This window comes from Columba livia, chromosome 29 (assembly GCF_036013475.1).
Source record: "Columba livia isolate bColLiv1 breed racing homer chromosome 29, bColLiv1.pat.W.v2, whole genome shotgun sequence".
In the NCBI taxonomy this organism is placed as follows: domain Eukaryota; kingdom Metazoa; phylum Chordata; class Aves; order Columbiformes; family Columbidae; genus Columba; species Columba livia.
Window position 1 is genome coordinate 2,333,473 of NC_088630.1, and position 22,662 is coordinate 2,356,134.

Genomic DNA, 22,662 nt, shown 5'->3' on the forward strand with positions numbered 1-22,662 from the left:
GCGGGCGCAGGGACAGCGGCTGCACGAGGACGTATATAAATAACCCGGGGGGGGCGCTTTATTGAGTTAAAAACCTGGCGGCGGGGGCTGTACACTGCAATAGCACCATCGGAAAGAGGTGTCGGGGGGGAAAATGGGACACTGGGACCCCCCCCACCTCGAGCAGCACCCCTGGCCGGGGCTGGGGGTGGGCAGCGGGGGGGTGGAAGACGTGCGAGTGCGGCGGGGGGGGCTCAGCCCTGGCTGCCGCAGGAGGAGAGGCTGTCGTACAGGGAGTCGCTGAGCGACTCGGAGTGCTCCAGCGTGGGGGGGCCATGCCCCCCGTCCCGGGACTGCGCCCCCGTGCTGCCCTCGTCCCCCACGTCCGAGGCGCTGGGGGTGCGGCTGCTGCTGGCGCTCAGGGCGGGGGGCAGCGGCGGGGGGGCCTCCGGGGATGCCCCTCGATGTCCCGCTGGGCTGCAGACGGGCGCCTGGGGAGGGACAGTGGGGTGAGGGGGGCTCGCTGTGACCCCCCCAGCTCACTGCCACCCCCCCCAGCTCCCTGCTAATGCCAGTTACACCCTGGGGCTTGGGGTCCTACACCCCCCCTTACCAGCACGGGCCGGTGCAGCCCCCCGGGGGGGCCGAGGAAGGGGTCGGCGGCACCACAGGCTTTGGCGTTGGGGAAGGTCCAGTTCTTGCTCTGCTGGACGCGCTGCGGCTTCCCGGCGTCGGCACCGGCATCTGCGGGGACATGGAGCGGGGTGGGGGGGTCAGTGCTGCAGGGCCCCCCCCACACCCCACCTACCCCCTCTGCACCTTGCACAAGCCTTGGTGACACCCAGCACCGCGGTGGGGCCCTGTCACCCCCTGGCACAGTGACACTGACCTTGGGAACCGGCGTGGGGGCTGGGGGGCCCTGGGGGGTGACACGTCGGGGTGCTCCGGTGCTTTGCGGCCACCAGCAGCTCCTCGGCGCTCGGCACCTCCCGCTCCAGTGTCCGGGCCTTGCGCGGCACTTTGGTGATGCGGGGCGGCGGTGCCGGCACGGTGCCGGGCAGCGGCTCGGGGCGGCCCCGCGGTTTGGGGGCGCTCTTGGCGGGGACCCCCCCGTAGTCGGGGGGTGGGAAGGTCCCGATCCCACTGTCCAGCGTCCGCGTCAGTGACCCGCAGGCTGTGGGCACAGGGGGGGTGTCAGTGCCGGGGGGGGGGGGGGGTCAGCCCCGTTGCCCCCACCCTGCCAGTCCCCCCCACACCCCCTCACCGGCAAAATGCTGCGACATCCCCGACTCCGACAAACTCTCGTCGGACGGCAGCTCGTCCCGGAGCCCCACGTCGGGCACCTGTGTGGGAGAGGGTGAGCGGCCATGGGGACTCCTCAGAGCAGGAGGGGTGGGGGGGATGGGGGTCCTCACCTTGTTGGGGGGCTCCCGCAGGTGCCCCACGATGCCGTTGCGTGGCGGGCGGCACAGCCGGGGGTCTTTGGCATCGGGGGGGACCCGCCGGAGGTCACAGAGCTCCCGCTTGTGCTCCAGGCGGCTCTCATAGGGAACGTCCTTCCCGTCCACCCTGGGGACAGCACCGGAGCGGGGGGGTGGTTGAGGGGGGGGACACCCCAATCCTCACACCCCCCCCCCAGCCCAGGGGCCACCACTGACCTGTCCAGCAGCTGCTGCATGAAGGTCTCGGCCGTCACCTCCTGGTACATGACCGGGAGGGGCCCGGGGGCGCGGGGGGGCCCGCGGGGCCGCCCCTTGTCCAGCGCCTGCAGGAAGCCGTGCTCCTCCCGCAGCGCTTTGCGCAGATCCTCCGCCTTCTCCATCAGCTTCGAGATGTTCAGGCTCTCGGCTTCCAGCTTGCGGGCGGCCAGTTTGACCTCCCGGCGCAGGGGGGCCGGGGTGCCGGCCCAGTCCCGCCCGCGGCCCCCGTCCCCGCGCCGGCTCAGGGCCGGCAGTTTGCTCCGGCGCAGCCCGAACCAGCTGGCCAGCCCGCCCGCCGCCTTCCCCTTGGCCTCGCCCGCCGGCGGCCGCTCCTGGCCCTGCAGCCGCAGCACGTTCTCCTCGATGCCCTTCATCACCTTCTCCTCGATGGCCGAGTGCCCGGCGGCGCCCGCCGGTGTCCCCGCGCCGGGGGGCTCGGGGGCCGGTGGCGCTTTGCGAGGTGCCCCCGCCGCCTTGGCCCCCGCCGGCTCCTCGCCCCGCGGCGTCGCGGCTTTGCCGCCGCCCGCCTTGGTGGGCAGTTTGGTGGGGCTGCCGTGGGGGCTGCGGGTGGCCTTGGCGGGGGGGGCTGGGGTACCCCGTGATGGGGTCCGGCCGCCGGTGGGGCGGTTCTTGCCCCCCGCCTTGCCGGGCTCGCCCATGGAGCAGGAGGAGTAGCAGCGGGCCAGGGGCTCCCCGGCGTGCGCGGGTTCGGGGTGCTTCAGGCTGCCCCCCAAGGCCCCCCGAGGCGGGGGCCGCGCTTCAGCCCCGTGGCCCCGCTCGGGCCGCCCTGGGCCGGGGGGCTCGCGGCCCTCGGCCCCCCGCAGCTTGCCCAGGGCGGCCAGGCGCTCCTTGAAGGGCAGGTAGCCCGGCTCGGGGGACTTCTTGCCAGGCCGGCGGGAGGGGGCTGAGCCCCCGGTACCGCGGCGGGTGCTGGGGGGGGACGCAGCCACCCGCGCCCCGCTGGAGGGGGGGCCCGGCGGCCCCGGGGGCTGCTCGGCCGCCTCGTAGGCGCGGGTTGGGGGGCAAGCGGGGGGCTCGGGCGAGCCGGGCTGGGGGGGGGTGCCGGGGGAGGCGCGGCGGCTGAGCGCCGGGGAGGCCTCGGGGTTGCCGCCGCGACACGGGATCTTGGAGGCGCGGGGGAGCTGGGGGCTGAGGCGCAGCGCGCCGGGCGGGGGCGGCAGCTTCAGCACCTTGGGGGGGTTCGGACCCCCTCCGGGCGAGAGCGGCGCGAAGCCGCCCTCGGGGGTCTCCTCGCCCAGGGCGTACAGCCCCAGGAACGCGGGGTGGTCGCCGCGCCGCTGCCGGGGGGGGCCCCCGGGGGCTTCGCCGTTGCGCCGGCAGCACCCGCCATCGCCGCGCAGCAGCCGCTCGGCCAGGGCGCTGAGCAGGGCCCCCCGCGGCGGGGCCGCCTCCTCCGGCGAGGAGCAGGGGCTGCCCTCGGCCCCCCGCCACCCCCCGGCAGCCCCCGGGCCCCGCAGCGGGCAGGGCGGCCAGGCCGGGGCGGCGCAGGGCTCGGGGGAGCCGGGGGAGGCCGGGGGGGGCCCCAGCAGCGGGTCCGTCTCCTCCAGCTTGCGCAGCACCTCCAGGATCTGCGCTTTCTTCTTGAAGAAGGGGGAGAGGGCGTCCAGGGGGGGGGTGCCGGGGCTGAGCCCGGGGCTGCCCAGTGGCACTGGTGGGGTCACCTGCGGGGACCGGGCACCGTCACCCTGCGGGCACCTGGCACTGAACCCCACGGCAGCGTGCTGGGACTCCCTGGGGACACCACGGGTGGAGGGGGATGGAGAGAGGGACACAATGGGGTTTGGGATGGGGATACAAGGGGTTGGGCACAGGGACACCAGGGGCAAAGGGGTTTGGCGTGGGGACATCCCAGGCAAAGGGGCTTGGAGAGGGGGACACCATGGACCCCGAGCGGGGACAGCGCAGATGGGCCCAGAAAGTTGGGGACCGCGATCCTGGGGACACCGCAGCCTTAGAAAACCTGCTGGCCCGTGCTCGGGGACACCGCGGGCAGGGGGTGCAGAGGCACCGTCACTCACCTCGGGCACGGGGACACAGCAGCTGGGGGGCAGCGGGGGGGGCGGCTGCTCGGCAGAGCCGGGTTGGGGGCTGGCTGGGGCGTCCGGGGGCACCGGCACCGGGTGCAGCAGCAGCTGGAGAGGGGGAGACCCTGGGTTAGACTTGGGGGGGCTCTGCCCTGTGACCCCCCCCCAGCACTGACGGCCGCACCTGGGGCAGGGAGCCGGCTGAGAGCTGCAGCTTCTGCTGGAACAGGTCGCTCAGCGCCTGGTTCTGCCGCTCCAGGTCGAACACCCGTTTCTTCAGCTTGATGCACTCCTCGCGCAGGTCCTGCCAGGGCGGGACGGGGGATCAGCCAGGAGCCCCCAGTCCCCTCCCACCCCCCACTGCCCCCCGACACCCACCTTCTGGTTGAGCAGCGCCTGCACCACGTGGTTGGCGACCTGGGGAGCAGAGGGGGGTCTGGGTGGGGTGCGAGGGCACACGCAGCCCCGCACCCCGGCACATGCGTGTGCACACATGTCCCACACACATGCCCCTCCCGGTACCTCGTCCAGGCAGCGCTCGTACGTCTCCCGCTGGTTCTCGTTGGCCTGGGCCAGGGCTGAGTTCTCCGCCTGGGGACAGAGCAGGGACAGCTCAGGGGACACAGCAGAGGAGCTCGGGCACCTGGACCCCCCCCCAGTGGTACCCAGGAGACCCCAGGGCCTTGCATGGAGGGGATGGGGCTGCCCCAGGAGCGGTGACACACGAGGGCCATGGAAAGCAGGATAGTGCTGCCCCACACCATGGAGTCTGGGCTGGTGGCTCCATGGCTGCGTGGTGGCCATGGCTGCACAGTGGCCACAGCTGCACAGTGGCAACTGGCCACGGCTGCACAGTAGCCACGGCTGCACGGTGGCCACGGCTTCATGGTGGCCACGGCTTCATGGTGGCCACGGCTGCACGGTGGCCACGGCTGCACGGTGGCACCGGCCACAGCTGCCCAGTGGTCCCAGGTCTCGGTGGCTGTGGCCGCCGGTCCCGCCGTTACCTCCAGCTCCCGCAGCCGCTGCAGGAGCTCATGGCTGGTGCCCGTCTCACCGAGGGCCGCGGGGCTCCCGTCTCCCGGTGCCTCGGCCACGCTCTCCGACATCTCTCGCTGCGGGAGGGACGCATGTCAGGCGGGGTCCCCACTGGCCCTGGCCAGTGTCCCCCCAGCCCACGGCACTGCCGGCCCCCTTACCTCGCTGGAGCTGTCGCAGCCCTGTTCGTCCGCGGTGTCACCTGCGGGGCAGAACGGGGCTGAGCAGGGGGATGGAGCTCGGCCCTGGGGCTCCCCCAGCCCCACCGGCACCCCGAGCCACGGGGACCCCCCCGCCCCTTCCCGGGATGCGCAGAGACCAGCACCGGCCCCGGGGCACCGGGACGCCCAGCACCCCCGGGACCGGCCCCGGAATGTGCAGCACCCGGTGCACAAGACCCCCCGGGGCAGAGGGGCCCCCCCGGCGCTGGCCCCGGTACCGGACACTCCGCTTCCCCGGGGCTCCCCCCGCCGCCCGGCCCGTGCGCGCCGGAACAGGGGCCGGCCGCGAGCACCGGCCCCGAGCACCGGCCCTGAGCACCGAGCACCGGCCCCGGCCCCGGCCCCCCCGCCGCGCTCCCGCTCCCGCCCCCCGCGCACTCACGCCCGGGCTCCCGGCGGCGCCGCCCGTTCGCGCTCAGCGCGGCCCCGGGGCCGGTCCCGGCGGCGGCGGCTCCATCCCGGCCCGGCCCGGCCGCGCTATTGTTGGGAGGCGGCGGCGGCCCAGCTCCGCCTTCCCGCCGCGGCCGGGGAGGAGCCGCCGCCGCCGCCGCCCCCGTTGTGCGGCTCCGCCAGCGCCGGGCGCGGAGCACCGGGGAGCCGGGCCGGGGGGGCCGAGGCAGCACCGGGAGAGGTGGCACCGGGACACCCAGCCCCATGTGGTACCGAGCACCTCCGGGGTACAGGGCACCCCACGGAGAGGGACCCACCTGGGGCACCCTGAGCCCTTTGGAGCCTGGGGACACTTTGGGGACACCCCCGGGGCTCCGGGCACAGAGCTGTGCTGTCCCCCCACGCCGGGGCCCCCACCCTGCACCCCACAAGCTGAGCAGGGGTTGGGGCTGATGTGGGGCCACACGGTCCCGGCTCACCCGGACCCCACAGTGGCGATGGCCGGGGGGTTCGGCAGCGCAGTGGGAACTGGAGGGGACAACGAGAGGGTCTGGGGGTGATGGAGGCAGCGAGGCCGGGGGGGTCACTGGAAGCAGGCAAGGTCGGGGCGCACGCGGTGTTGGTGACAGCCCTGTCCCCCACTGACCCCGCGTGGCTGCACCACTGATGGGAGCGCTGGGGGACACCAGACACCCCAGAGCGAACTCCGCCGCCTTCTCCCACTCAGTGCAACGAGAGCGGCAAAAACAAACATCGAGCCGGTATTCACAGCCCCGCTCGGCGCAGCGGGGACAGGCCACACGCTCCCCGTGTCCCTGCCGAGCCGGCTGTCCCCGCTGTCACAGGCTGCGTGGCCCCGGGACCCCGCCAGCCCGGTGCTCAGCAGCACCGCGCACCCTCGGCCAGACCTCACACGTGCTGCCCCCGTCCCTGTCCCCATGCAGCCCGCGGGGCCGCACAAACCCCGGCAGGTCCCTGGGGTGGCCCGTGGTGCCCGGGGGTGCCTGGGCCCCCCTTGCGCTGCCCCCGGCGCAGGAAGCGGCCCCAGGGCCGGCGGCTCCGGCTGCGTCAAGGGGGGAAGTGAGACTCTGTCTGGAGGGGAAGAGCAGCCCGCGGCCCCCCCAGGGCCCGCCGGCGGGGACAGCTGGGGGGGCCCGACAGATGGATGGCATGGCCGTCCCCTCCCCCAGCGCGGGGCCCCGCGGGGGCAGCGCGAGGGTCCCTGTGGGGACGGGGACGCAGCTCCAGCAGAGCCGGGGCAGCCGGAGCCCGTGTCCCCCTCCCCAGTCCCTCTGGTCACCCAGCGCAGGTCAGCAGCCACCCACCCCAGGCGCCGCGGGGACACGGCACGTGCCCAAACCGCGCGGCCGCGGACACGCCAGCGCAGCAGGGAACGGGCCCCGCACCCGGGCCGTGGTCCCCAACACGGCGGTGACGGGCTGGCCTTGGCCTGCCCCGCGCCACGGTCCTCACCACGAGCCCTGGGGACGTGGGGTGACAGCCCCAAGTGTCCCCAGCGCTGCTGGGTGGCAGGGGCTGGGCTGCTTTTGGGGCAGCCAGGACACACTGGGGACAGCCCAGGGACAGTGAGGACACCCTGGGGACAGCTGGGATACACTGGGGACAAGCGGGATGTGCTGCAGAAACAGCCTTGGGGTAGCAGGGACACATCGAGGACAGCTGGGACTCTGCAGGGACACATGCCAGAGCAAGGCAGGATACAGCGGGGACACTGGGGACATCCCAGGGACAGCCAGGATGCAGGGAGAACACTGGGGACAGCCGGGATGCAGTAGGGACAGCAGAGACACACAGGGGACAGCTGGGATGTACTGGGGATGGTGGGGACCAGCGGGGGAATGAAGGACAGTAGGGGACACAGCAGGGACAGCCAGGACACAGCAGGGAGAGTCAGGGATGGAGCCTGGATGTGCCGGGGTCAGCGGGGACGCAGCAGGGCCAGGCTGGGGACAGTGGGGACAGACCCGGCACAGGCGGGATGCGCTGAGGGCACACGGGATGTTCTGGGGACGCCAGCCCGGGAACGGCAGTGACACGCAGGGAGGACAGCCGGGGCGCACCGGGGACATCCCGGTGCCGGGGACCGGCCAGGACGCCCCACGCCGCTTCCCCCGGGGCACCCCCGGCCCCGCCGCCCGGTTCCCCCCGCGGCACGTCCCGGGACCCCCCCGGGCACATGGGGCTGCCGGTGCCCCCAACTGCGGCCCGACCTCCCCCCGGCGACCCCCCGCCCCCCCCGCCGCGGTGCGGCCGGACTCACCGGGGGCTACGGGGGGGCGGCGGCGGCGCGGGGCGGCGCGGCCATGGCGGGAGCGGCAGCGGGGCCGGGGCTGGGGCCGGGGCTGGCCCGGCGGCGGCGCTGATGTCATGGCTGCACCGGGCCGGCTCCGCCCTGCGCCCCCGCCGCCGCCAATCCGCGCCCGGGGCCGGCGGGGGGGTCCCGGGCTTCCCGGTGCTGCCGCCGCCGCAGCCCTTGCCCCGGGGTCGGGCTCGTTCCCCCGGCCCGGTGCCTCCCCCACCCCGTGCTGCCTGAGAGGGACCCGGTGTCCCGCCACCCCGCCCCGGGCTGGGTCCCCCCGGTAACCACCGGGGTGGAAAGGACAGAAATAAGGGGGCAGCACCCGAAGACGAAGCCCCCCCGGCAGCGGAGGTTTGCGAGCAGAGGGGTCACCCCCCCCGACCGGGAGAACACTCATCACCCAAGGGCAGCCCTGAGCCCCCCAGAAGAACCCTGGACCCCCAGGGCAGCCCCAACCCTCCAGGGGAACCCCAATCCCCCCAGGGCAGCTCTGAGCCCCCCAGAACAACCCTGAACTCCCAACCCTCCAGGGGAACCCCAATTCCCCCCGGGCAGCGCTGAGCCTCCCAGGACAAGCCTGAACCCCCAGGGCAGCCCCACCTGCCCCAGGGGGAACCCTGACCCCCCCAATGCAGCCCTGACCCCCCCCACGGCAGCACCCACTGCTTCCTCCCTCAGCTCTTCCCCCACTGTCCCCATCCCCAACCCATGGTGGCCGCAGGACACACAGACACTTGGCACCCCCCTCCATGGTTTTATTGTGGGGGGCACCCACAGGAGGGAACCTCCTCCCTGGGCCAAAATTCTCACGGAGCCACCTTAGGGCCCTCCCGGTGGCACACAGGGCACTGACCCCTCCCCACAACCGCCCTGGTGACAGCTCTGCCCCGTGTCCCCCCAGAGTCCTTTGGCAGCTTCTCCCCCCACAGTGGGGACATGCAGAGCTGGGGGACGGAGGGTCGGGGACACGGAGGGTGGGGGGTCCCCGCTGGGGGTTCCAGCCCCCACAGCAGCAGCTCAGTCAGTGCTGGGCGGCGACCGTGGCACCCGCGGGTTTCCACGCGTGTCCCTCAGCTCAGCGACGCCGGCTCCAGGCTCCCGTTGGCGGCCGCTCCGCAGGCCTGAGTGGAGGAGGATGAAGATGAAGATGCTTCCTCCACGTGCCGGTCGTCCCTGGGCCCCGGCCGGCACGCTGCCAGCAGCGGGTGGCTCTGCTGGGGACAGAAGAGACAGGGTGGCTGCAGCGGGAGCCGCAGGGGCAGAGGTGACACCGAGCCCGGGTTCCTGTCGCTCCCACACGAATTGGCGGCTCCACGGGCCGGGAGCGCCAACAGACCGGGAGACGTTTCCTCTGGGCTCCTGCTTGAAACCAACGGCTACGGCAAACCGGGGGTCTTCAGTGAGGGCCCGGGGTGTTGTTTGGGGGGTGGGGTCCCCCCACCACAACATTTGGCTCCCAGCACAGGAGAGCGGCTGCAAGGACCCCTCAGCTGCAGGGACGGCATTGGAGGGGTGACAAGGGACACAGGACAGGGCATCCGAGGACACCTCCACAGCCAAGACCCCGCCGATGCGTCCTGAGGAAGCTCCAGGCTCTGGGTGGGACACGGAGCGAGTTCCAAGGGCCAGATGAGACTCAACCCAAGAGCCAGCAGCCGCCCTTTGCCCAGAGACAGCAGCTCCCCCAGAACCCCCAGCTGCGCACAGTGGGGGTCCCCAGCCTGCGAGACGTCCCCGCCATGTCCCAGACACCGTCCCACGCACGGGAAGAGGGTGACGCCGAGCAGAGGCGATCGCCCGTCGGGGACAAGCTCTGGCTGCCACCCCAGACACTCTTAACACCATCCAGACCGTGGGTGTGACACGGTCTGAACCCACTGCGTGCGGGAGTGACCCCCAAGGGGCCGGCGGCACAGCCAGAGGGGACACAGGGAGTTCCCCCCTGATGACATGTCCCCAGGGACGGTGGGTCCTGTGATGGCTGTACCTGTGCCGGCAGCTCGGCCGCGGGCCCGGTGAGCGGGGAGAAGCCGCGGGCAGAGGAGCCGCCACGTTCCGCGGGGGCCGTGGGGACACCCGGGTGCGCCGGCTCCTCCAGCGCCAGGATGTCTATGGGAGCCTCGGGGACGTCTCGGAGCGACTGATCGAGAGTGATGGATGGATCGAAGAGCAGGGGGGACGGGGGACACTGCATGCCATCGCCCACCACGTCCAGGTCCTGGGAGAGAAAACAGGAGTGGCTCAGACATGGGGGGCACCCCAAGGAGACAAACTTGAGTCCTCAGCCCCGCGTTCCCCCAGTGGCGGGCAGGACTCTGCTCCATCGCAGGCAGAGCAGCGGGCACGGGGAGGAGAGAAGCACCGGGTGCTGCCCAGAGCACCCAAACCCCGCACGGAGCAGGGGACCCTCTCCAAGGACGGGCTGGGGGAGATAAACTGTTGTGATATAGGAGCAGCTCCAAACAACCACGGTATTTTTTTGTTTAAATAAATTTCCAAGGATTTGAAGCATGTGGTCTTAACATGCAATCAGAACATGAGAATAATCCGGGGATTAAAATCCTCATGTATTCCCCTTTTCAAAAAGCCCCTAAATACGGATTTAAATGGGAGCACTGCCCTTCTAAAGCACAGTAACCGTGATGTTCGAACCCTATGGAAACAACCACCTCCCAAACCTTACATGACACCCCCACGGCGAGCAGCAGCTCCGCTGCACCGCAGCCCGTTCCCGGTGTGTTCCAGCGGGATTTTGGGGTATGGAATGAAAAGGGAAATATTCCGGAGCAGGTTTTGCAGCCGCACGACCCGGCGGCGCGGGACTCACGTCGCTGAACTCCAGCGGCAGGCTCTCGCTGGGCTGCAGCTCGGCCGCGCTCAGGTACAGCTCGGCGGGCGCCGCGTCCAGCTCGGCGGGGCCGGGGGGGCCCTGCTCCGGGACGTACATCTGCGGGGGCAGGCGGAGGTGCAGCGGGCAGCACGGCTCCTCGGCCAGGCTGACGGGGACCGGCTTGTTGCAGGGAACCTCCTCCGAGCCTTGGCACGGCTTGAACAGCGTCTGATTGGCGTCCTGGCAGATATCTGGGGAGATGCGGTCAAGGGCAGACAACACACACACCCAGAGGCAAAGCGCTCTCCATGCGCCCCACCATCAGGACTCGCACCAAGTGCCCGGTGACATTTTGCACAACGGAAAACGGGGACGAGAGCGACAACATCCCCGTGGGGCTGGGAGATGGAGCTGGGTCCCTGCACAGCACTCACAGCCCCCCAGATGAGGATATTCCAAACGCACAAGCTCACTGTTCGCTGCAGAAATCCATTTAAAAGGCACCTGCGCGAGCCCCCGCGCCCCCCGCGCACAGAGGAGCGCACACAAAGCTCTGCCCGCAGCCGCTTTTTTTCCGGTCTTTCTAACTTCCCAGCGCATTTTCCTTCCCAATGGAAAACCCGATTCCTGCCAAAGGTGTAAATGGGATTTCCTGCCTTTAATCGCAAACAGAAGCTCTGCTCCCGTCGCATCGTCCAGCAGCAAAGAGGAGCTATGGAGCAAAGCCCGTGCTGCTCCAAGCATGTTTCGCAGGGCTCCGGACTCACTGCTGCGGCTGCTCAAGAGGCTGCGTAAAATCACCTTGTACTGACGGCCCTGGGGCTCCTTAGTGCTGCAAAACCAGCCGAGACGCGTCACCCTGGGGCACAACGGGGCGCAACCTCCACAACCCCAATGCGGTGCTGGGGCTGCATGGCAAGTCCGTCAGGCACGGCACCACAATTTCAAACCCACCCAAATTACCACCCGACTCCCCTGGAGGTTTGGGGGTCGCGCTGTGGTTTCCTCTTCACAGAGTGGGAGAGGAAAAGAAAGCCAAGCAAATCCATGTGAACTGTGAACGGTGCTAAATTTAACCCGGTTTAAGCCGCCCGGGTTTCAGATCTATGGGTTCCTCCTCCCTGCGCCGAGGCGGCTGAGGAGGCGCCGATACGACGGGGAGAACGGCCGGAGCAGCCGGAGCGCCGCGACACCCGAGGGGGGACGCGGGGAGGAAAACGTCTCTGCACAAACACCGTGGTGGGGGAAGCAATTTTCACGTCCCCAAACGACTCCCAGGTCAAGCACCGACTTTTATCAGTAGCCAAAACGCGTGGATTCGCCGGGACAGCACAAAAATCTCCACCTGGAGCCCACCAGCCCGGCTGGGTTCGGTGCCTTCGCCGCATTGTCACAAACAATCCGGCTGCTGAAAAGCAAAGCCCAAGAGCCTCCAGACTGCAGATGTTATCGCTCGGCGGGGCTAAAGCAAAGTAAGAGCTTGTTTGTGGCAGTGAAAGTCAGCTGAAAATCAAACTCCCTTTTTCCACTCCCGCCCGACGCGAGACAGCTGCAAACAGCGACTCGCTCAGAGCGTTTTAAAGGTCTTTATCCTGTCGGTGTTTTGAAGTATATGGTCACTAGAGAGAAAACAAAGGCGGCTTCCTGCTCCCTGCGCAGAAGCGGAGTCGGTTCTGCCAACTTCAGGAATCAAAGAAGGAAAACGCCAGTGAAATGAAGAGCTCGTCCTGCCCGGCCGCCAGCTCTGCGGCGTCTCGCTCCGGCACGACACAACTGCTCCCGGACTCGTCTGCCCTCCCACCCGCACCGGAATCGCCGGGGAACCGCGGATCCTGCGCTGGGGTGATGATCCCTGAGCTGGAGGGGATCCTGGGGATCCTGTGCTGGGGTGACGATCCCTGAGCTGGAGGGGATCCCGGGGGACCTGCAGGTCCCGCGCTGGGGTGATGATCCCTGAGCTTGAGGGGATCCTGGGGATCCTGTGCTGGGGTGACGATCCCTGAGCTTGAGGGGATCCCGGGGGAACCGTGGATCCTGCGCTGGGGTGATGATCCCTGAGCTGGAGGGGATCCCTGGGAACCGCGGATCCTGTGCTGGGGTGATGATCCCTGAGCTTGAGGGGATCCTGGGGATCCTGCGCTGGGGTGATGATCCCTGAGCTTGAGGGGATCCCTGGGAACCGCGGATCCTGTGCTGGGGTGATGATCCCTGAGCTTGAGGGGATCCTGGGGATCCTGTGCTGGGGTGACGATCCCTGAGCTTGAGGGGATCAAAGGGAATCGCAGATCCTGCGCTGGGGTGATGATCCCTGAGCTTGAGGGGATCCTGGGGATCCTGTGCTGGGGTGATGATCCCTGAGCTGGAGGGGATCCCGGGGGACCTGCAGGTCCCGCGCTGGGGTGATGATCCCTGAGCTTAAACGGATCCTGGGGAACCGCGGGTCCCACGCTGGGGTGATGATCCCTGAGCATGAGGGGATCCTGGGGATCCTGCGCTGGGGTGATGATCCCTGAGCTGGAGGGGATCCCTGGGAACCGCGGATCCTGTGCTGGGGTGATGATCCCTGAGCTTGAGGGGATCCCGGGGGAACCGTGGGATCCTATACTGGGGTGACGATCCCTGAGCCTGAGGGGATCCCGGGGAACCGCGGATCCTGTGCTGGGGTGATGATCCTTGAGCTTGAGGGGATCCTGGGAAACCACGGGTCCCACACTGTGGTGACAATCCCTGAGCTTGAGGGGATCCCTGAGCTCACAAAAAGGCTGTTTCGGGAGCTGGAGGCTGCTCACGTGTGCGCGAACCCGTCAAGGAGTAAAAGGAGATTGAGCCGACCCACAGCATCCCCAAACGGGCTGGAAACTGCGTCCTTATGCAGATCCTCCCCAAAAATCCCCGGAGCACACGCTGCAGCAGCCGGACACCGATTCCCACAAATGCCCCTCGCAGAGGACGCGTCCTGGGAGCTCCGAACTGCGCTCGGGGTGGCTGCTGGCACCCAAGCCAACCAGATGTGCTTCCACAGCCAAAAACGCACCCCGTGCCTCCCTCGGGCTCCGGGAGGTTCCCGTGTCGCTTTCCGGCGCCGCGGCTGCCCCGGGCGGGCACAGGCCCCAGGACGGCAGAGGTGACACCGAGCCCGGGTTCCTGTCGCTCCCACACGAATTGGCGGCTCCACGGGCCGGGAGCGCCAACAGACCGGGTGACATTTCCTCTGGGCTCCTGCTTGAAACCAACGGCTACGGCAAACCGGGGGTCTTCAGTGAGGGCCCGGGGTGTTGTTTGGGGGGTGGGGTCCCCCCACCACAACATTTGGCTCCCAGCACAGGAGAGCGGCTGCAAGGACCCCTCAGCTGCAGGGACGGCATTGGAGGGGTGACAAGGGACACAGGACAGGGCATCCGAGGACACCTCCACAGCCAAGACCCCGCCGATGCGTCCTGAGGAAGCTCCAGGCTCTGGGTGGGACACGGAGCGAGTTCCAAGGGCCAGATGAGACTCAACCCAAGAGCCAGCAGCCGCCCTTTGCCCAGAGACAGCAGCTCCCCCAGAACCCCCAGCTGCGCACAGTGGGGGTCCCCAGCCTGCGAGACGTCCCCGCCATGTCCCAGACACCGTCCCACGCACGGGAAGAGGGTGGCGCCGAGCAGAGGCGATCGCCCGTCGGGGACAAGCTCTGGCTGCCACCCCAGACACTCTTAACACCATCCAGACCGTGGGTGTGACACGGTCTGAACCCACTGCGTGCGGGAGTGACCCCCAAGGGGCCGGCGGCACAGCCAGAGGGGACACGGGGAGTTCCCCCCTGATGACATGTCCCCAGGGACGGTGGGTCCTGTGATGGCTGTACCTGTGCCGGCAGCTCGGCCGCGGGCCCGGTGAGCGGGGAGAAGCCGCGGGCAGAGGAGCCGCCACGTTCCACGGGGGCCGTGGGGACACCCGGGTGCGCACAGTGGGGGTCCCCAGCCTGCGAGATGACACCGAGCCCGGGTTCCTGTCGCTCCCACACGAATTGGCGGCTCCACGGGCCGGGAGCGCCAACAGACCGGGAGACGTTTCCTCTGGGCTCCTGCTTGAAACCAACGGCTACGGCAAACCGGTGGCCTTGATTTAGGGCCAAAGAGATTAAAATCGAAAGGAGGATCAGCCAGGCGCACAGGCGGATCAAAGGATACGTGTGAGGCAGTGCCTGGTCATCGGCAGGGACGGGTTGGAGCACCGGACGTCGTTGACAAAGGCCAAGCAGCGCTGGCTGGAGCGGGTGGTGTGAGCCTGCGGGAGGGGAGAGCTCAGACACAACACAACACCCGCATCCCGCTTGCAAACCGCGCCAGCACCCAGCTCTCGCCTCCACTCCGGCTCCTCGTTATGTCCTTCCCCTTCAAATTTCATTAAACAGAGCCGAGATAACAAGGCACCACTCGAGTGCAACAGGCAGAACTTCACCTCAGAAGTATTGCCCAGAGAACGAGGCTTCTCAGACTTATCTTTTAACTTTTAGAAGCCAGTTAAGGGAATGCTTTGAATTTTAAGATGATTACAAAGAAATAACTGAGGACAGCTTTGAATTTGGTCTGGTGTGATGCAAGGGGCTGCCTTAGGGTCCCCACGGCTCACGTTGTCTGGGTTTCACCATTATAAGGGATATTTTCCATCAGTTTTTCAGTGCTGAACATCAAGCTGAGCCCTCCCGTACTACAGGGAAAGTTCTCCAACCCCACACTGCAACTCTGGCCGTCCTGGTGCCCATTTCGGGTGTCGGAGCCCCCAGCGTTGAAGCCAATGTGCAGATACTGAGTCTGGCCAGGCCCAGATCTCTACGGCCTTGGAGACGGGATGTTACACGGACAGGGTCAGAGCGAACCAGCAATCACAGAATCACTTCGGTTGGAAAAGCCCCTCAAGATCATCAAGTCCAACCCTTATCCACCCCTGTCCCTGCCCTGAGAACCTCATGTCCGTCTGTCCAGCCCTCCAGGGCTGGTGACTCCAGCACTGCCCTGGGCAGCCTGTTCAATGCCCCACAGCCCTTTGGGGAAGAAATTGTTCCCAAATCCAACCTCAACCTCCCCTGGTGCAACTTGAGGCCGTTTCCTCTGCTCCTGGCGCTTGTTCCTGGGGAGCAAAGCCCGACCCCCCTGGCTCCAAGCTCCTTTCAGGCAGTTCAGAGATCAGAAGGTCTCCCCTCAGTTCCTGTTCTCCAGCTGAACCCCCAGGTCCCTCAGTCTCCATCACACTTGTGCTCCAGCCCCTCACCAGCTCCGTTCCCTTCTCTCCACTCGCTCCAGCACCTCAAGCTCTTTCTTGGCGTCAGGGGCCCAAAACTGCCCCCAGGATTGGCGGTTTGACCTCCCCAGGTCCCAGCACAGGGACGGTCACTGCCCTGGTCCTGCTGGCCACACCAGTGCTGGGACCAGCCAGGATGCTGGTGGCTTCTTGGCCACCTGTGCACACGCTGGCTCATGTTCAGCCGCCGTCACCAACACCCCCAGGGCCTTTTCCCCCAGGAATCGATGACAGAACAGCTCTGGAACCCCAGACGGAGCCGCACAGACCTGCTGGGCCGCGCCGTCGGTCACCAACATCCTGCGCTCGCGCAGCTGCCGGTGCAGCAGGGCCTCCACGCCGTAACGCTGCCGGTAGCGCCGCAGGCACTTGAGACGCTTCAGGTTCTCCCGTTCCTTGGCCATCAGCCCCTCGGGGCCCGTCAGGAGGCTGCTGCCTGCACAGAGAGACGGAGGCTCAGAAAACACCACCCCACCTGCCACATTTTCTTGGTTTCAGGAGCCAAAACCGGCTGTCGAGAGCTCCAAGAGCTGATCCATGACACAGATGTCAGCGCCCGGAGCGAAGCAGCAGGAAGAACTGCACGTATAACCAAGAAAACCTTTCCATCGCGTTAGGGGACGACAAAGCAAACTCCATCGTGACACTTATCCCAACCGCTCCATGCACACGAGGAGGCGACCGAATATTTTTAAGCGTCTTTTATAATCATTTGGCCACTCAAAATGTGATTTCTGCAGGCAGAACAGCCGTTTGCCAAACTTCAGCCTGCTCCTCTGCAGGTTCTAGAAGCTTCCAGTAAGCACTCCCAGCCCTAATTACAGGGCGACGCTTGGGATCTGCTTTTCTATTACTGGTTTGCTAAAAAGAGTTCTCCAAAATTGTTATGTACCCAACTTAGAGTTATTTTTACTCAAGATCAAGCCATATTATGCCATTTTCCAGGATGGGCTATTATAAGATTAGGCCGGAGAAGGCGTTTTTAGCGCTACGATGCTCGTACAACCTCTGCTGAACGTGAACTCCGGCTCCGTTCCGCGCAGGGTAAACCCAAGCGAGGCGCAAACGCTATGGAGAGCCATGTCACCGCAGCAGTTGCGCTGCAAAAACGGGACCAAACTTCTGCCCGCACACACAGGACCTTACGGATGAATCAATTCTTTTGTTTCTCAACCCCCCAAACCAGGAAATCCCAGACAAAAAAAAGCACTTTTGTCTCAGAATTAGCTTTGTCGTCTCGTTTCCTGACAGCGCCGCGAACTTTGAAGAGCGAAGAAATCCGTTGGCCTTTCTAACCCAGACGATACCGATCTCTGGGCACGCGGCCAGAGGAACATCGAGACTCGGACCTGGGGTAATTCTCACCCTTACAAGCCAATGATGCTCAGAAATCCGCTTTACAAAGGGCAAATATTCAAACCACAGAGTTGTGGGTGTGTTTTGGAGAAGGAAGGAAGGAGGAACGCGAGCGGTGAGCACCTGGATGGGTACTTGCCTATGGCCTCGTGCTCTCCCTTGCGGCTGTGCAGGTAGCGGCGCTTCTTCTCCTTCAGCAGGTGCTGGAGCCGTTTGAACTGGTCGATGTACAGAGACTGCAGGCGGATCAGCTTCTCGCGCATGATCAGAGCCACCTCCTCAGCCGTGTACACGCCAGCGTGCCTGGAAAACACCGCACGGGGACGTTGCGGGGGGTCCCTCGGGGCTGCGTCCCCACTGAGCGACGTGGACAGGACCAGACACACGGGCTGATGGACAGATCCACAGGTGAGCAGAAATACAGCGTGGTTTAGGAATAATTTCTTCCCCAAAGGGCTGTGGGGCATTGAACAGGCTGCCCAGGGCAGTGCTGGAGTCACCAGCCCTGGAGGGTTGGACAGACGGACATGAGGTTCTCAGGACACGGGGCAGGGACAGGGGTGGGTTATGGTTGGACCCCATGATCTCAAGGGTCTCTTTAAAACAAAAAGGGGTGGGTTATGGTTGGACCCCATGATCTCAAGAGTCTCTTTCAAACAAAATGATTCCAAAAAGACAGACCCAAAACACCTTGTGTTGTGATTTCAAGCGGGCTCCGTCTTTTTGAAACACCCTGTACTGGTTTTCAGAGATTTAAGATATCACCCAGAGACCGCTGAACCACCAAATGCTTCCCAGAGGAACCACCAGCTCCATGAGCATTCCCACCGAGCAACACACAAGGCACAACCTCATTAATAACATCACCTCGTTAAGGGAACTGCCACCTCCTCTGGCACCACGCGGTTCGGAACGTTCCACGCGCTACACGTGTATGTGTGTGTGTGGAATCTGCAGCCACCAGCACACAACTCACTTCAATGGATCCTCCTGGTCGCTGTCGATGCTGTCGGCCTCGCTGTCCGGGTCCCCCCGCCACGTCTGCTCCACCGTGAGCGGGTCCTGCTCGCCGTCGCTCCAGCTGTCCTCGTCTGCAAAGACAAGTCGCTCTGAGTGACGGGACACGGCCCCCATCGTGGTGCTGGACAAGTGGGGACTGCAGGAGCTCAGCTCCACCACTCAAGCAGCTTCTTGCCAGGAGAAACTTCCCCCCGGTGCAGCGTGAGACATGGAAAAGCAAAAGGAAACCTGTGTGGACGTGACACAAAACTCCTGTGGAGCGAGGGGAGATTCAGGCTGGATAAAAGGAACTGTTGGCCCTGAGGGTGGTGAGAGCCTGGCCCAGGTTGGCCAGAGAGGGGGTAGATGAACCATCCCTGGAGACATCCCAGGCCAGGCTGGACGGGGCTCTGAGCACCCTGAGCTGCTGAAGATGTCCCTGCTCATGGCATTAGGTGACATGTGAAGGTCCCTTCAACCCAAACTATTCTGTGATTCGGTGATTTCTCCCTACCCAAGAACCACGAAGTGCCGGCTGGTGCCACCGAGCCAGCGTTTGGCGGGCACCGCTGGATACAAAGCAGGACAGCAGGAATCCAGCCCACGTTTCCATTCTGCGACTGCAAGAACGAAAACCTGCAGGATTTGGGTCTGGCAGAGCGACTCGTCTAGTGAGGAACACTCAAGACACTTCAGGACTTGCAGAACACAGTCCCACGGCCCCCTGTCTTCAGTGGATTTAGGAAGTGATATTTCCACACAGAATGGAGAGCTCCAGGTCCTCCCTCAGTGGTTTTGCCTTCCAATCCTTACCCAGGATGCGACTGGCCTCGCTGCGGCTGCTCTCGGCGCTCTGGGCGCCCAGCTCCGGTCTGGCGTACGAGCTGAGCTGGCAGAGGAGCGTCTCGCTGACAGGCCCGGGGTTGGACTTCTTCATCTGAGCCTGGAGCGCCAGCGCGTTCCGCCGGGCGTGCTCCGCGCAGAACGACACGCTGCGGGAATAAACCACGAGCTCGTTACGGCTCCGGGCCCGCGGGCAGCAAAACGAACAAGAAACACAGCGAGAAACGGCGCCCGGGAAGCGCGTCCCCAAATCTCGCGGCAAACGCGGCCACGCGGCGCGGGGACAGCGCGGGAACGCCAAAGCCTGGCGTGGCACGTGTGAAACGGCGCTTCTGGCAGCGGAGCCAGCGGCCGCAGCAGCCGGGACAGCAAAGAGCGTTTTACTGAGGTGATTCTGCACCCCAACGGCCACGCGGGACGCTCGGTTTCCACGCTGAGCGGATCCCTTTGGTGGCAAAGGGACCAAGACCCTCAGTGTCCACGTCCCCGTAGCCTCGGAGAACGAAACACGGGTCAGCGCTCCCGTCAGCAAAACGGCGCTGACGCACTCGCTGGCTGTCGATAAGCGTTCCGGGCCCTTCCACCCGCATTTAACACGCGTCAGAGAACAAGACGCACAAGCAGGTCATCAAGTCCACAGAACACACGAGCAGAGCGTGTGTGCTGAGCATCCACCACGAGCCCGGAGAGCGGGACGTTAAACCTGAGCCCTGATAAAGGACCCGGGTCACTGCTGACCGACGACTCCACAGAGCCCAACACTCATATAGTCTTTATTTAACTTAAAAACGCTTCAGAAAGAGGGAGAAAGAGTGTGAGCAACACAAGCACAGCAGCTGAACGAACGACCCTCTCCTCCCCCTTTTAATTAGAAACATAGAGCCGCTCACCCATCCTTCTTCTCCGGTTTGGGCGCAGCGTTCGGGCACCGCCGCCCGTTCTTGGTGGAGACGTAGCTGCACTGCTTGAACGGGGCGCTCCGGTCCTCCAGGATGTGCTTGATGCAGAAGTCCTGGCCGTCCAGGCGCGGCTGGGAGCACGGCCGCTGGCTGAAGGCGCACGCCAGCGGCTCCGGCGCCCGCGGCACCGGCGTCAGGCGGCCCCGGCTCGACGGCAAAACGTGGATCCGAATCCTGTTCATGGCAGCGCCTGCTCGGGAGACACAGAGAGGTTAAAAGGAAGGAAAGAAACGATTGATAAATAGAATGAGCCACCTCTGCCAATAAAACTCTTTGTCCCCCGGGGGCAGGTGGGAGATGGAGCTGCTCCTGTATTTTTCCTCTGAGGAATTTTAGGTCTGCAGCAGCATTTCTGCGCACAACGGAGCACATCTCGCTCACCTCGGCGCCCGAGCAGGGACAGCGTGGGCACAGCGAGCGCTGCCCCACGGGACACGTGTCCCCAGGGACCCCCAGCCCCTCTCCCAGCACAGCACCCCCAGCACGGACCGCTCTGTCCTGCTGGGCACCCCCAGCCCAAGGGGGCACCTTCAGGCTGGGTGCCCCGGAATGCACCCCCAGCCCCACGGGGCCCAGTGCGGGATCGCTCCTGCCCAGTACAGCACCAGTGCAGGATCGCTGCCTCCCAGTACAGCACCAGTGCGGGATCGCTCCTCCCAGTACAACACCAGCGCAGGATCGCTGCCTCCCAGTACAGCACCAGTGCAGGATCGCTCCTGCCCAGTGCAGCACCAGTGCAGGATCGCTGCCTCCCAGTACAGCACCAGTGCGGGATCGCTCCTCCCAGTACAACACCAGCGCAGGATCGCTGCCTCCCAGTACAGCACCAGTGCAGGATCGCTCCTGCCCAGTGCAGCACCAGTGCAGGATCGCTGCCTCCCAGTACAGCACCAGTGCAGGATCGCTCCTCCCAGTACAGCACCAGCGCAGGATCGCTGCCTCCCAGTACAGCACCAGTGCGGGATCGCTCCTGCCCAGTACAGCACCAGTGCGGGATCGCTGCCTCCCAGTACAGCACCAGTGCGGGATCGCTGCCTCCCAGTACAGCACCAGTGCGGGATCGCTGCCTCCCAGTACAGCACCAGTGCGGGATCGCTGCCTCCCAGTACAGCACCAGTGCGGGATCGCTGCCTCCCAGTACAGCACCAGTGCAGGATCGCTGCCTCCCAGTACAGCACCAGTGCGGGATCGCTGCCTCCCAGTACAGCACCAGTGCGGGATCGCTGCCTCCCAGTACAGCACCAGTGCAGGATCGCTGCCTCCCAGTACAGCACCAGTGCGGGATCACTGCTGCCCAGTACAGCACCAGTGCAGGATCGCTGCCTCCCAGTACAGCACCAGTGCAGGATCGCTGCCTCCCAGTACAGCACCAGTGCAGGATCGCTGCCTCCCAGTACAGCACCAGTGCAGGATCGCTCCTGCCCAGTACAGCACCAGTGCAGGATCGCTGCCTCCCAGTACAGCACCAGTGCAGGATCGCTGCCTCCCAGTACAGCACCAGTGCGGGATCGCTGCCTCCCAGTACAGCACCAGTGCAGGATCGCTGCTGCCCAGTACAGCACCAGTGCAGGATCGCTCCTCCCAGTACAGCACCAGTGCGGGATCGCTCCTGCCCAGTACAGCACCAGTGCAGGATCGCTGCCTCCCAGTACAGCACCAGTGCAGGATCGCTGCCTCCCAGTACAGCACCAGTGCAGGATCGCTGCCTCCCAGTACAGCACCAGTGCAGGATCGCTGCCTCCCAGTACAGCACCAGTGCAGGATCGCTCCTGCCCAGTACAGCACCAGTGCAGGATCGCTGCCTCCCAGTACAGCACCAGTGCAGGATCGCTGCCTCCCAGTACAGCACCAGTGCGGGATCGCTGCCTCCCAGTACAGCACCAGTGCAGGATCGCTGCTGCCCAGTACAGCACCAGTGCAGGATCGCTCCTCCCAGTACAGCACCAGTGCGGGATCGCTCCTGCCCAGTACAGCACCAGTGCAGGATCGCTGCCTCCCAGTACAGCACCAGTGCAGGATCGCTGCCTCCCAGTACAGCACCAGTGCGGGATCGCTGCCTCCCAGTACAGCACCAGTGCAGGATCGCTGCTGCCCAGTACAGCACCAGTGCAGGATCGCTCCTCCCAGTACAGCACCAGTGCAGGATCGCTGCTGCCCAGTACAGCACCAGTGCGGGGTCCCCTCCTCCCAATACAGCACCAGTGCGGGGTCCCCCCCGCCCAGTACAGCGCCAGCGCAGCTCCGGAGTATCTGACCCCCTCCCGGTGTCCATCCCGGTGTCCATGCCGGTGTCCATGCCGGTTCCCGGTTTCCCCACGCACGTGCTCCGCCGCCCGCCCCGCGCACGCGCACTCGCCCCGCCCGGCTCCCTCGGCGCCGCCATTTTGTCCGCGGGCACCGGGCGTGAGGGGCGCTCCCGAGCGGGGCCCGGGCGGCGCTGCCGGAGAGGAGAACGGGAAGAATCGCCCCCCTCCCGGCCAGTGAGCGGTGTCGGGACCCCGGGGAGCGCGCAGGTGTGGCGGCGAAGGGCTCCGCGCACCCCGCTCAGGGCGGGCAGCGCCGCCGCCATCTTACCTCGCTGCCGCCGCGGCCTCCCCGCTGCCTTGCTGTGCGCCCGCCCCTCCACCTCACTGGCCCGCCCGGCTACCAATCAGCGAGAGGCGCGGGGGCGGTGCCGTTCGCGGTTGGTCGAGACCGCC

At 66.3% G+C, this 22,662-nt stretch overlaps 2 protein-coding genes and 2 non-coding genes across 6 annotated transcripts; all 4 read right to left on the bottom strand.

The window, feature by feature from the left end:
• Positions 1–32: 32 nt before the first annotated feature.
• On the bottom strand, positions 33–7,778 carry NCKAP5L (NCK associated protein 5 like). Of its 2 annotated transcripts, none has more exons than XM_065043705.1 (13): positions 7,655–7,778; positions 4,924–4,964; positions 4,732–4,839; positions 4,247–4,315; positions 4,103–4,141; positions 3,909–4,028; positions 3,719–3,832; positions 1,638–3,361; positions 1,395–1,548; positions 1,244–1,322; positions 869–1,153; positions 593–723; positions 33–470 (listed from the first exon to the last, which is right to left on the bottom strand). In XM_065043705.1, the coding sequence occupies exons 1-13, from the start codon at positions 7,761–7,763 to the stop codon at positions 234–236; spliced, it is 3,210 nt and encodes a 1,069-aa protein (XP_064899777.1). In that variant the 5' UTR covers positions 7,764–7,778; the 3' UTR covers positions 33–233. The 2 variants fall into 2 exon arrangements, with proteins under 2 accessions (XP_064899777.1, XP_064899776.1); XM_065043704.1 differs by lacking the exon at positions 7,655–7,778 and adding an exon at positions 5,366–7,552.
• A 649-nt stretch (positions 7,779–8,427) lies between these two features.
• KANSL2 (KAT8 regulatory NSL complex subunit 2) lies at positions 8,428–22,627 on the bottom strand. 2 transcript variants are annotated; one of them, XM_065043734.1, is made up of 10 exons: positions 22,538–22,627; positions 19,895–20,153; positions 18,975–19,153; positions 18,139–18,253; positions 17,298–17,465; positions 16,076–16,238; positions 14,696–14,792; positions 10,521–10,774; positions 9,681–9,911; positions 8,428–8,904 (listed from the first exon to the last, which is right to left on the bottom strand). In XM_065043734.1, the coding sequence occupies exons 2-10, from the start codon at positions 20,143–20,145 to the stop codon at positions 8,764–8,766; spliced, it is 1,599 nt and encodes a 532-aa protein (XP_064899806.1). In that variant the 5' UTR covers positions 20,146–20,153; positions 22,538–22,627; the 3' UTR covers positions 8,428–8,763. The 2 variants fall into 2 exon arrangements, with proteins under 2 accessions (XP_064899806.1, XP_064899805.1); XM_065043733.1 differs by having other exon boundaries at positions 8,428–8,907.
• Positions 8,976–9,103, bottom strand: LOC135576720 (small nucleolar RNA SNORA2/SNORA34 family). Its single transcript, XR_010468496.1, has one exon. It is a non-coding gene; the product is annotated as a small nucleolar RNA SNORA2/SNORA34 family (small nucleolar RNA).
• LOC135576719 (small nucleolar RNA SNORA2/SNORA34 family) lies at positions 14,513–14,640 on the bottom strand. Its single transcript, XR_010468495.1, has one exon. It is a non-coding gene; the product is annotated as a small nucleolar RNA SNORA2/SNORA34 family (small nucleolar RNA).
• Positions 22,628–22,662: the final 35 nt, after the last annotated feature.